This window comes from Trichomycterus rosablanca, chromosome 8 (genome assembly GCF_030014385.1).
Source record: "Trichomycterus rosablanca isolate fTriRos1 chromosome 8, fTriRos1.hap1, whole genome shotgun sequence".
Lineage (NCBI taxonomy): Eukaryota > Metazoa > Chordata > Actinopteri > Siluriformes > Trichomycteridae > Trichomycterus > Trichomycterus rosablanca.
The window spans coordinates 40,751,433-40,764,851 of NC_085995.1; the positions used below are offsets into that span (position 1 = coordinate 40,751,433).

Here is a 13,419-nt window from a genome sequence, read left to right on the forward strand (position 1 = left end):
TGCCCGGGTCACCTTAAAATGATCAAATCGACCGATAAGCTTATTGATGAGTCCCAAAAGTATTGGGATGCCCCTTATAAAGGAAGCAACAGTTTAGGGAAGGTCCTCTCCTGTTCCAGCATCACTGTGCTCTATAAAGACATGAAGAAAAGCTCGGATTAAAAACCAAGAAACTCAGAAGAGTCAGATGAATCAGAACGTCAACTGAGGCTCTCTTGGCCGGCATCAGTGCGCAGCCAGTGGGAACAAATTCCCACAGTCTTATGAGAGGTCACTCTATTTTAATGCTGTTTGTTACTGACAAGCTCAAGGCCAGGCGTCCCAATACTTTTGGCCACACAGTGTAAATGGTATGTACAAGTTTTTATTTCTGCTTTTACCAAGGATGCCAGTTATATTCTCATTTTGTTTCCTTGTTAGTTTAATCCAGAGGATTTCTTCATCAGGAGGATGATCAGGTCAGGGTGGAGTCGACCAGCCCGTGCTTCCTCCTCCCTCATCTACAGGTAGGGCTCAGGGGTTTTTAACTGGCACAGCGGTGCCCGGGTGACTACTCAACGATCTCTCGTCTGAACAGGAGGATCAGAGGAACCATCATGGGTAAGTAATGTTCGACAAGACGTTCCTGTCTAGACTTACCTAGAGTTAAATATTAAACTATTTTACCTTCACTCTCCTAGCTGGCATTTACGGAGACATCACCAAGGTCATGACCACCGGAGCGTCCGAGAAAACGTCCAAAGGCCTCGGCGTGAAAGGTAAACCTGCATAATCTGCACGTTTATACTGGTTAGAACTGGTTAACTTGGTAATGACGACCCGTCCGTCCTTGCTAAGGTGTGGAAGCTTCGCACAAACTGGCCGAGAGCGACCTGAAGAGGGTGGACCAGTACAAGTCCATGATCACCAAAGTCGCCAAAGAGAAGCAGATCGATCCGGCTATAGTCGCCGGCATCATATCCAGAGAGTCCAGGGCTGGGCTGCTCCTGAAGGACGGCTGGGGAGATAATCACAATGGTTTCGGACTCATGCAGGTAGGTTTGAATCAATAGGTGACTCAGAATGTGGTTAAGACAGACCGAACCCTTCTGTGTGGGGTCGTGTAGTCAAAACGACCACTGTAACGTTAAAGGACACCACAGTAGCGGATACCACAGGAGTCCTTCTGACGTCTTGTGGAGTTCGATCTGTTTTGACGGGTGGTCCTAATGTTTTGGCTGGTTGGTGTATATTCACTGTGATTAGTTACAGCTTTAACGTTGATTGTTTGGTTTCACACGGCTCCTTCTTAGTCTTGTTCTAGTCATGCAAATCACTGAGTAGTACTATGCTAGCCCACCACCTCTGGGATCCGGGTTCGAACCTAAGCGGTACTATCAGACAGTCGGGGCGTCTTACACAGACACTGTTGACTCAGTCTGATGGTCACAGGATGGGCTGGGTTCGTGCCTCGTGTTCGGTGTGTCTCCAGTGGAACCGGACTGGCCATTACCCATTTCTAACATTTTACTGTACTTTTTTTTAGGTGGACAAAAATGCCCACCCTGATTATAAGAAACCCTGGAACGGTGAGGAACACATCAGACAGGGGGTTGACATCCTGATCTCCTTCATTAAGCAAATTCAAGACAAGTTTCCCAGCTGGTCCAAGGAGAACCAATTAAAAGGTGAGTTGGCTTTTTTCCCCCAATTTAGTCATATCCAATTCCTGTATAGTATTTCACCTCTACTGCTGCAGACCTCCTCTCCTAATTGAGGAGGGTCGTGAGTAACAACCAAGCGCGTTCATCCAGAGATCCGTATCGTGCGTGGCTCGATTACCCGTCTCAGGTCGTAATTTCCCGCCGACCAGCCTTTTTACGTCTGTATGGGCCCCCGGCCGGCTGGTAGCGGAATTGAGATTCGAACTCGTGAGTTAAAGATGTCAGCTCTTATGTGCTAGCAAAAACACACTTTAGATCCCGAATACCAGGTAGAGAGGTGGGCGGGGGAAAGAGCTCTTAAACACATTTAATGTTGGATCTCTGAAACCCTGACATAAGAGGATTCATTTGGGGAGATGGGGGGGTCGAAACTGGCCTCTAATTTTCAACAGGGCTGGTTTGACTGCGACCATTAAAAAGCACATGGAACAGTAGTCTTCTCTCCAAAGTCTAAGGAGTCAGACGTAAATGTTGGACACCTATTCCACCAGGTGAATGGTCCATGTGGGTTTCCTCCGGGCGCTCCGGTTTTTTCTCACAAGTCCAAATACATACAGTCAGGACAACTGGAGCCACTAAATTGTTCTACGTGGAAGTGTGTGTGTGTGTGTGTGTGTGTGTGCCTTATGCTGGCCTTTCGCCCAATGAATCAGACCCACTGTGACCCTGACCAGGATAAAGCGCTGGTAAACAGACAATAAATGAATGAAGCCTAACTCACTCATGTTTATCATGTGTTTAGGGGGAATAGCAGCCTACAACCTCGGGGTCAAAAATATCAAAACCCTGGAGGGGATGGACGTCAAGAGTTCCGGAGATGATTACTCCAGTGACGTGGTGGCCCGGGCGCAGTGGTTCAATTCCCACGGCTACTGAGCGGACGCAGCTCTGCTTAAATAAATCCTGATACTGCAGAGGTTTTGGGGTGATTTTGAAATTGGAATAAATAATATTACTACAGCAATAATATAAATGCCAATATTGACTAACAGGTCAAATAAACGACTGCTGAATAAACAGCACTTGGTTTGTTGGTTTTCATTTCATGGTGGTGCTCGTCTGGACCAAACCGACCCGTAACGGAACATCGTTATTAATATTAATATTATATTATATATTAGCCGGTAACCTAAACTGCTAGTCACTACTATATATTTTCTAATATTTCACTTAAATAAGTCATTTCCAGTGCAGAGATTTTGTTTTAGTTACAGTGCATAAAAACTGAATAAATAATATTACTGTGGCATTTTTTCTACCCAAACGCTGGGTTGAGGCAGTTGGGTCACCATGCTGGGGTATTTTTCACTTAATTACCCTAATTGTTGGGTTATTTTCTCAACCCAGTACTTGGGTTACCAGGTCCTCTTGCCAATGGCTAAATCCCCTTAAGCCTCAGATGCACGAGTGACTGGACCCTACACTCTTCCATAAGTGGGTCAAAAATGACCCGTGTCATGTGTTTTTATGCCACTTTTGTCATTTTGGTTAAGAATAATCATTTGTATTATATTTAGTATTATATTTTGGTCCACAAAAGAATGATTTCATGTTTGAAATATTTTAATTTTTCACTTTTTTAACATTTTTAACATTCTTAAAACATTTTGAAAATTGGAAAAGAAAATGACACAACAGCAATAGAACAATGTCAACATCCATTTTCTCCTCACGATATGCCGTTGTGCAGATCTGACACCCCTTTCTCTTCGGTTGACCCTGTCTTCTTCTTTCCTGTGTCTATCTATCTATCTGTCTGTCTGTCTGTCTATCAATCCATCCATCCATCTAATGTTAGCTAGCTTGGTTAGCTAGCTAGTTTTGCAAACTATAAAATAGGTACATTTGATGATAGATGATAAGAAACACATACTCCTTCACACAATATACTTAAGCAATAGAACACGAGAGGGAGTGTGTTATCGCGAAATAACATCACGGCTGTGATTCGGTCGTAGACCATCACAGCCGTGATGTTATTCGCGATAACACACGACCTCAAGTGTTCTATTGCTTAAGTATATTGTGTGAAGGAGTATGTGTTTCTTATCATGTGCTTTTATACAACAGTTTTTACAAAATAAAGAAAGAAAATAAATCAACGAAGCCCTGAATTTCATATTAATTATGCTTTAATATTAACAATACCTTCCGCCAAAAAGTAGTTCCACAGCGAATGAGTTGCTATGCAACGGTAAACATTCTCTACCTGTACAGTAGGCTAAAAAAAAAAGGCATATAGTTTAACATTACAAACATTTTGTAACAGCCAGTCTGTAAAGCACTTCGTAGCCCATCTTGTTTGCCGAATTGTATTCGGTTCGTTTCTCGTCAATTCCAGCGTAATCAGCTGTTCTTCCGTCACTGCAGCCGACCTAACAGCGTTTACCGAAACAGAATTTGATGTGCGTTTGCTTTCACACTCTTCTTCAGAGTCTGACCAAACGGGCTGCAGGTCGAATGTAATCTGAAAGTCATCCATTGTATCAATTTCTGGATGCGTATGAGCACTAATAGACCTACAAAACAACCGGCGGCTTGTGTGCGTGAAGCTTGTCGTTATGGCAACGCGTGAGCGGAGTAATACAGTTATTGTGTGAAAAGCCAGTGCTGTTATCACGAAATCTCAGCACAGTTAGAACGCTTCTCAACCAATCAGATTGTAAGGTCGGAACTACCTGTTGTATAAATAAATGTCACACACACACACACACACACAGTAATGTAGCTAGCTTAGTTAGCTAGCTAGTGTTAATTTGTTGATACATGATATAGATATACGTACTCTTTCACACACATTTCTAAGGTAAAAAATGAAGATAACATTTACATGTATCAGATCTTGCTGTGTAAAATAATCGTTTTAAGGGGTGACATGATATATGATGATATAGTCTGTCAGGAATATATATATATATATATATATATACTGTATATATATATATTGTGGACCACACAGTCATAGTTGATAAGAATCAAAGGTTCCCATGAAATTCTACAGGAAATGAATGTGACATTTTTGACCCACTTATGGAAGCTTGGAGTAGTAATACAAAAACTAAACTTTTGTAAAATGTATAAAAGGTAAGTTAAAGATTTAGGTGGCATTATATCAATAACATGTTTTTTGAGGAATAGCTGGAATATGAAATGATAACAACTTTTCATTATGAAGATATTACAAGAACACAACCTCACCGGGTCATTTTTGACCCACTTATGCATGTAAGGGTTAAGAATATAAATGTACAGTACATTTGTAAAGGCCTGTGTTGCCAGATTGGGCGGATTTAATTTGAAACTGGAGGGAAAATTAGCAGGTTTCAGGGTATCACGACATTGCAAATAAGAATATTTTTTAAATGTCACTGTGATATATCGGATGAAGGAGATCGCAGGCAGAGAGAGAATCTGTTTAACTCTGCACATTTATTCTCAACATACACACACACACACATTCATGCTTCCAACCCGTTACATGTGCATTCACTTAGTAATTCTACCCTCATTATCTTATATAGTCATTAAGTATTTACTGCCACCTTCTAACCATTAACTAACTTACAGTTATAGATCACCAAATACAATTCTAATATACTACACTCTCCCCCTTCTGAATAAAACTTATCCTTCTCTAAAGTTTAACACAAACATCAAGGAGATGTAGCAAACATTTCCAGAACTAATGTTTTTACATTTACATTTTACTAATTATTAATTGTTTTAGAAAACATTTACAGTTTTCCAAAACAGTTAACAGCAGTCATATTTTACAAAAACTTAAAATCCTACTCTAGGGATGTCAGGGTAGACTACCATCAATCCCACATGAGTTCCAGGGCTTATTCTTACCCTGTGGCTGGGGAACCCATGACTACTTTAACCAAATCTTGCAAGTACTTTACCAACTCTCCAGAATGATCAGACAGTGGAGAAGTCTCTGAAATCTTCTCTTCTCTCTGTGATGATTCCACTGTGTCCAAACTTGCCTGTTGATAACAATTTGACCATTCCCCAATGCTACTTTACAAGACACTGGACCATCCTTTTTTTTTTTTTTTTTTTTTTTTTTTTTTTTTTGCACATATGAACACAAAAGGAAAGAAAACATAATGATACAAATAAAAGAATGTGCAGGGAAAGTAAAAATTACGAATGGCATACAAACAAACAACAAAATAAAAAATAAAATAACTTATATATAATATTATATGAATATAATATTCATGTCACACATAAGAATGTCAGTGATAGGAAATGAGCTTTGAGCTGTTTTTTTAGGTTACTGATATTATTACATTCCTTTAGATGAGGTGGTAGGTTGTTCCAAATTATAGGTCCTCGGTAAGAGATGGCAAACTGACCTAGTGAAGTCCTAAAGAATGCTGTATCATCCTAACAAAATGTTTCTGAAGTACATGAAGTACCAGTCCTTTGTTCAATAGATCCTGGAATCCACGTAGATCCTGGCCCAAAATTTCCAGCATAATCAACATGTAACCTCCTCCATGGTTGTTCTGGAAATTTCCAAGGATGCAATGGGGCAACAGCTGGGAGATGGCTGTTTTGTCCTTCCTGGCAAACTGGGCATTGTATTAGCACAGTTTCAATGTCAGAGTCAAGCTTTGGCCACCAAAAATAACTTCTCGCTAAAGCTTTCATCCTGCTCGAACCTGGATGGGACTGATGTAGCTGTTTCAATGCAGATTGTCGTCCCAGCGCTGGAATGATAACTCAAGCTCCCCATAACACACATCCCACACTAACACTTAGTTCTTCCTGACGTTGTGCATATGGTGTTAAATCAGGATCTAAAATCTCCCTTTTTTCAGGCCACCCTCTCAACACGTACTCACGTACTTGTGACAACACCTTATCTTTGTCTGTCCATTTACGTACTTGAGCAGCTGTGATCAGAGGCGTATCTGTCTGATCTTTTTCACTGCAAAAATAACTGCCAGTCCTTCCTTATCCAACTGGGAATAATTCTTTTCTGCTGCATTTAAGGTTCTCGACACAAACCCGACTGGTCTTTCGGTACCATCCGGCATCCAATGAGACAATACCGCCCCTAAGCCATAAGGCGATGCATCACAAGCCAAAATCAATTCCTTGTCCTGCGTCATAATGTACCAGTATAGTGGATGTTTGTAGTAGGGCCTTGGCTTTGACAAAAGCAATTTCTTGTTCTTTCTCCCATTTCCAGACGGTCTCCTTCCTCAGGAGTTTATGTAAAGGTGCCAGTGTTGACGATACATTGGGTAAGAACCGATGGTAATAATTCAGTAACCCCAAGAACGCCTTCAACTCTGTCATGTTCCTTGGAGTGGGTGCTTCTTGAATCGCTTGCACCTTGTCTGCTACTGGATGCAGCCCTGAGCTGCCTATTCTGTGTCCTAAAACACTACTTCTGTATCTAGGAAGGAACGCTTACTTCTTTTAAGTTGTGGCCCACTATCTTCCAACCTTGTTAATACCTCATCCAGGTTACGAAGATGCTCAGCTTCCGTCCTTCCACTCACCAGAATGTCGTCCAAGTAAACAGTCACTTGTGGTATATCCTGCAGAATGTTCTCCATGGTACCCTGAAAAATAGCAGGACTAGAGGAGACACCTAAAGGTAAGCGACAATATGTGTACAGAGCCTTATGTGTGTTTACTGCAACATACTTCCAAGCCCCCTCATCCAGCACGATCTGTTGATAAGCATGGCTCATGTCCAGCTTGGAAAACTTCTGACCTCCTGCTAAATTAGCAAACAGATCTTAAATCTTTGGTATTGGATTCTGTTCTAACTTGGACACTCGATGCTTACTGTGAGCTTATAATCTCCACAAATTCTTACGCTGTCTCCTGTCTTCTTTAAGACAGGCACTATGGGAGCTGCCCATTCTGAGGACTTTACCGGTTCTATTATTTTATTATTATTTCAGTATCACAAACCCGGACAGAATGAAAAACTCACCCATGATGAAGAGCTGAGCTTCTGCTTCTCTGCAGTGAAACGACTCTGAACCTTCAGTGCTTGATGTGAGGTGGGTTTAGTGTGAGTGAGTCTGAGGAAGTGCTGAGAACCTGAGAACACAAGAAACTGAAAAACTGAGAACGATTTCAAAATGAAAGAGAAAGTAAACATGAAGAACTGTTCTGTTCTGTTCTGAAGCCTCGAGCTGAAAAAGACAAAATATTACACAACGCAGGAGGAAATTCCAAACACTCGCCAACGGTCACGTTATGTAAGAGGTAATAACACGGTATTGTACAAAATACACGTAGATAAATAAATAAATAAATAAATAAAAAAACACAGTTTTAATCACTGATAAACATGCAGTTTATTCCTCTTGTGTCCCTGATTGAAGTAAAAACAAACAATAAAACCAAGAAAGCAGTTTTTCTTATCTTAAGATCACAGTATAAAAACCTCACAAAACAACGTTTATTCTGCTGGACTAGCAATCAGTTAATAATTGTAAGTTGTTGTATCCAGGTGGCGCAGCGGGATATTCTGCTAGCACACCAGCGCCGTGATTCTGAACTCCTCGGTTTGAAACCCGGCGTTGCCACCAGTCGGCTGGGCGCCATCTAGCGGGCATACTTGGCAGTGCCTGCAGCAGATACACCTCTCTGCTCTGACTCCAGGTGGCCAATTTTGGTTTCCTCTGTTATTTTTTTCCGCTATAATACTGTGAGTTCGAAGATGAACAGTGGTCAGACAACATGTATTGCTGCTGTAGTTAAAGGGGCTGGTCAAATAAAAGCATCGGGCCATATAGGGCTGTAGTTTGATGACCCCTGATCTAAGGTGATAAAGACGCTGACGGGCCTTCTTTGCCGGCGTGGTAGTGTGGCAGGACCATGACAGGTCCTCAGAGATGTGGACTTTCCACTGTAGTGCCACTGATCAAAACAGGGTGGTAGTTCCTCACCTGCTTTATGCTGCAGTCCACTATCAGCTCCTTTGTCTTGCGGACGTTAAGGAGTAGATTGTTATCCTGGCACCAGTCCTCCAGGTGTTTAATCTCCTTTAGGTAGGCCCTCTCATCATCCAGTTGATGGAGCAGTGGGTTGTCAGAAAATTCCTGAGGAGAATGTGAGGTCATGTGTCTGTGAGCTGCACAGAGAGTTCTGTTTATAAGCCCTGAGCTGTACCCAGTAGAAACCCTGACCAGGGTAAGTCGGGGTAAAACATGCCAATGATATAAGAGGAAAAACATCAAAAGACCCACACTGAGACAGATTGTGTGCAAATGTAGGAAATCTGTGGTGCTACTGGCTGCTCAAACCAATTGCATGATCAGGTGATTCAAAATCAGGTGGATGGAAAGATAGTCAACGACTGATGTGATTCATGATGTATAATGAATCAATGGGTGGTTCTCACCACGCCCAGGCTTTTATTTAGGCTCATATTGAAAATGACCATCCTCTGATTGTCAGGGAAGAGACGACGCCTGGAAATGTCAAAACAACGGATCGTTAGAGGAACGTCAGGAACGTCTTTCCTGCTCGGCAGCATCTTATTCTTACCGGCTCTGTTTTAATTGCTTCATGTGAAAAACAAACAAATAAATCACTTCAAATTTAACACCTTAAAACGGCGGCGTATTAGAGCTTTAAATTCCAGAATAAAGTGAAAATGTTATGGATTGCGAGTTTATAGAAGTGTGGACAAAAGGAGCAACTTAGCTTAAACAGCTACTAGTCCGTCCGGTTGTTCCTTCTAAATAAACGCAGTTTCTCGCAGAGCAGTTTCAGCATCCATATACTAAAACAACGTGTATATAACTGATGCTTTTTGTAAATGAATCCTTCCTCTTTTACTCCTGCTGCTAAACGCACGATTGTTAAAATGTCCAGGCTGCCCTCGTTCGATGACGGAGACACGATCTATCGATCTGCCTGCAAAACTTTCACAAACTCGACACTCGCCCCCCCAAAGCCCCCTGTAAAACACACCATTGCTCCCTGTAGTTCCTGGTTATATGGCCGACTTTGCATATGCGTCGTAATATTTCCATTAATTTATTTTATTTACATGCTGCCCAGTCGACCGGTAGCAATGCCGATTTTCGAACCGAGTTCAGAATCTTGGCGCTGGTGTGCTAGCAGAATATCCCGCTGTGCCACCTCTTGTCCAGTAACTTATCTGCCATATAAAAGCTTTTAATTTGCTTCAAACGACTTACAAAGAACTATACATAAAACTCTACATTAACTATACTATACATTTATTGAAGGATTTAATTAAAGACGTATTTAATGATACTTGTAATTGTTTTATGTGACAAATTCAACAAAAAACAATTTTATACTGTTTGTTACTGACAAGCTCATGGCCAGGAGTCCAGATACTTTTGGCCACACAGTGTAAATGGTATGTACAAGTTTTTATTTCTGCTTTTACCAAGGATACCAGTAATATTCTCATTTTGTTTCCTTGTTAGTTTAATCCAGAGGATTTCTTCATCAGGAGGAGGATCAGGTCAGGGTGGAGTCGACCAGCCCGTGCTTCCTCCTCCCTCATCTACAGGTAGGGCTCAGGGGTTTATAACTGGCACAGCGGTGCCCGGGTGACTACTCAACGATCTCTCGTCTGAACAGGAGGATCAGAGGAACCATCATGGGTAAGTAATGTTCGACAAGACGTTCCTGTCTAGACTTACCTAGAGTTAAATATTAAACTATTTTACCTTCACTCTCCTAGCTGGCATTTACGGAGACATCACCAAGGTCATGACCACCGGAGCGTCCGAGAAAACGTCCAAAGGCCTCGGCGTGAAAGGTAAACCTGCATAATCTGCACGTTTTTACTGGTTAGAACTGGTTAACTTGGTAATGACGACCCGTCCGTCCTTGCTAAGGTGTGGAAGCTTCGCACAAACTGGCCGAGAGCGACCTGAAGAGGGTGGACCAGTACAAGTCCATGATCATTAAAGTCGCCAAAGAGAAGCAGATCGATCCGGCTATAGTCGCCGGCATCATATCCAGAGAGTCCAGGGCTGGGCTGCTCCTGAAGGACGGCTGGGGAGATAATCACAATGGTTTCGGACTCATGCAGGTAGGTTTGAATCAATAGGTGACTCAGAATGTGGTTAAGACAGACCGAACCCTTCTGTGTGGGGTCGTGTAGTCAAAACGACCACTGTAACGTTAAAGGACACCACAGTAGCGGATACCACAGGAGTCCTTCTGACGTCTTGTGGAGTTTTTTTTTTCCGATGTTTTGATGGGTGGTCCTAATGTTTTGACTGGTTGGTGTATTTTCACTGTGATTAGTTACAGCTTTAATGTAGATTGTTTGGTTTCACACGGCTCCTTCTTAGTCTTGTTCTAGTCAGGCAAATCATTGAGTAGTACAACCCTAATTCCAATGAAGTTGGGACGTTGTGTAAAACATAAATAAAAACAGAATACGATGATTTGCAAATCCTTTTCAACCCATATTTAATTGAATACACTACAAACACAAGATATTTAATGTTCAAAAGGATAAACTTTATTGTTTTTTGCAAATATTCACTCATTTTGAATTTGATGCCTGCAACGCGTTCCAAAGAAGTTGGGACAGGGGCGTGTTTACCACTGTGTTACATCAGCTTTCCTTTTAACAACACTTAATAAGCGTTTAGGAACTGAGGACACTAATTGTTGAAGCTTTGTAGGTGGAATTCTTTCCCATTCCTGCTTGATGTACTTCAGTTGCTCAACAGTCCGGGGTCTCCGTCGTCGTATTTTGCACTTCATAATGCGCCACACATTTTCAACGGGAGACAGGTCTGGACTGCAGGTAGGCCGGTCTAGTACCCGCACTCTTTTACTACGAAGCCACGCTGTTGTAACACGTGCAGAAGGTGGCTTGGCATTGTCTTGCTGAAATAAGCAGGGACGTCCCTGAAAAAGACGCTGCTTGGATGGCAGCATATGTTGCTCCAAAACCTGTATGTACCTTTCAGCATTAATGGTGCCTTCACAGATGTGCAAGTTACCCATGCCATGGGCACTAACACACCCCCCCCCCCCCCCCCCCTCCATACCATCAGAGATGCTGGCTTTTCAACTTAGTGCTGATAACAATCCGGCGTCAGTCCATCTCAGATGAGCTCGGGCCCAGAGAAGCCGGCGGTGTTTCTGGGTGTTGTTGATATATGGCTTTGGCTTTGCATGGTAGAGTTTTAACTTGCACTTGTAGATGGAGCGACGAACTGTGTTCACTGACGATGGTTTTCTGAAGTGTTCCTGAGCCCATGTGCTAATATCCGTTAGTCAAGTCAAGTCAAGTCAACTTTATTTATATAGCGCTTTTTACAATATACATTGTCTCAAAGCAACTTTACAAAATCCAGGACCAACAGATACAAAAACAGATAAAAAAACGTTACAGAATGATGTGGGTTTTTAATGCAGTGCCACCTGAGGGATGGAAGGTCACGGGCATTCAATGTTGGTTTTCGGCCGTGTCGCTTACTTGCACAGATTTCTCCAGATTCTCTGAATCTTTTGATGATATTATGGACTGTAGATGATAAAATCCCTAAATTCCTTGCAATTGCACATTGAGAAACGTTGTTCTTAAACTGTTGGACTATTTGCTCACGCAGTTGTTCACAAAGTGGTGAACCTCGCCCCATCCTTGCTTGTAAACGACTGAGCCTTTCGGGGACGCTCCCTTTATACCCAGTCATGACACTCACCTGTTTCCAATTAACCTGTTCACCTGTGGAACGTTCCAAACAGGTGTTTTTTGAGCATTCCTCAACTTTTCCAGTCTTTTGTTGCCCCTGTCCCAACTTCTTTGGAATGTGTTGCAGGCATCAAATTCAAAATGAGTGAATGTTTGCAAAAAACAATAAAGTTTATCTGTTTGAACATTAAATATCTTGTCTTTCAAGTGTATTCAATTAAATATGGGTTGAAAAGGATTTGCAAAATCATCGTATTCTGTTTTTATTTATGTTTTACACAACGTCCCAACTTCATTGGAATTGGGGTTGTACTATTATGCCAGCCCACCACCTCTGGGATCCAGGTTTGAACCTAAGCAGTACTATCAGACAGTTGGGGCATCTACATTGACACTGTTGACTCTGTCTGATGGTCACAGGATGGGCTGGGTTCATGCCTCGTGTTCAGTGTGTCCCCGGTGGAACCGGACTGGCCGTTACCCATTTCTAACATTTTACTGTACTTTTTTTAGGTGGACAAACGTCATCACTCTCCGAAGGGAGCCTGGAACGGTGAGGAAAACATCAGACAGGGGGTTGACATCCTGATCTCCTTCATTAAGGAAATTCAGAAGAAGTTTCCCAGCTGGTCCAAGGAGAACCAATTAAAAGGTGAGGTGAAAGTGCGCTGTGCGATGGTAAACAAACAATGAATGAAGCCTAACTCACTCATGTTCATCATGTGTTTAGGGGGAATAGCAGCCTACAACTTCGGGGTCGATGATGTCCGAACCCTGGAGGGGATGGACCGTGGGAGTTCAGGAGACGATTACTCCAGTGACGTGGTGGCCCGGGCACAGTGGTTCAATTCCCACGGCTACTGAGCGGAATAATGCGTGACACACGCAGCTCTGAGTAATTTTGGGATGGTAATTTTTGGGTTACAGTGCTTATAGAAATCGTTTCTTGGAATAAATAATATTACTACAGCAATAATATAAATGCTAATATTGGCTAACAGGTCAAATAAACGACTGCTGAATAAACAGCAC

At 42.2% G+C, this 13,419-nt stretch overlaps 2 protein-coding genes across 2 annotated transcripts; both read left to right on the plus strand.

Annotated features, from left to right (window-relative positions):
* The first annotated feature begins 517 nt into the window (after positions 1-517).
* On the plus strand, positions 518-2,674 carry LOC134319167 (lysozyme g-like). The gene is made up of 5 exons (XM_063000191.1): positions 518-600; positions 681-758; positions 838-1,034; positions 1,526-1,667; positions 2,446-2,674. Exons 1-5 carry the CDS (start codon positions 597-599, stop codon positions 2,577-2,579), a joined length of 555 nt encoding a protein of 184 aa, XP_062856261.1. The 5' UTR covers positions 518-596; the 3' UTR covers positions 2,580-2,674.
* Positions 2,675-7,923: 5,249 nt separating this feature from the next.
* Positions 7,924-13,381, plus strand: LOC134319168 (lysozyme g-like). The gene is made up of 6 exons (XM_063000193.1): positions 7,924-7,946; positions 10,151-10,330; positions 10,411-10,488; positions 10,568-10,764; positions 12,901-13,039; positions 13,118-13,381. Exons 2-6 carry the CDS (start codon positions 10,327-10,329, stop codon positions 13,249-13,251), a joined length of 552 nt encoding a protein of 183 aa, XP_062856263.1. The 5' UTR covers positions 7,924-7,946; positions 10,151-10,326; the 3' UTR covers positions 13,252-13,381.
* Positions 13,382-13,419: the final 38 nt, after the last annotated feature.

Bases quoted from the DNA above. Each gene is read 5' to 3' on its own strand.
- LOC134319167 (XM_063000191.1), top strand. The intron at 1,035-1,525 runs GTAGGTTTGAAT...ACTTTTTTTTAG, and splicing joins ATGGTTTCGGACTCATGCAG to GTGGACAAAAATGCCCACCC. The intron at 1,668-2,445 runs GTGAGTTGGCTT...TCATGTGTTTAG, and splicing joins CAAGGAGAACCAATTAAAAG to GGGGAATAGCAGCCTACAAC.
- LOC134319168 (XM_063000193.1), top strand. The intron at 10,765-12,900 runs GTAGGTTTGAAT...TACTTTTTTTAG, and splicing joins ATGGTTTCGGACTCATGCAG to GTGGACAAACGTCATCACTC. The intron at 13,040-13,117 runs GTGAGGTGAAAG...TCATGTGTTTAG, and splicing joins CAAGGAGAACCAATTAAAAG to GGGGAATAGCAGCCTACAAC.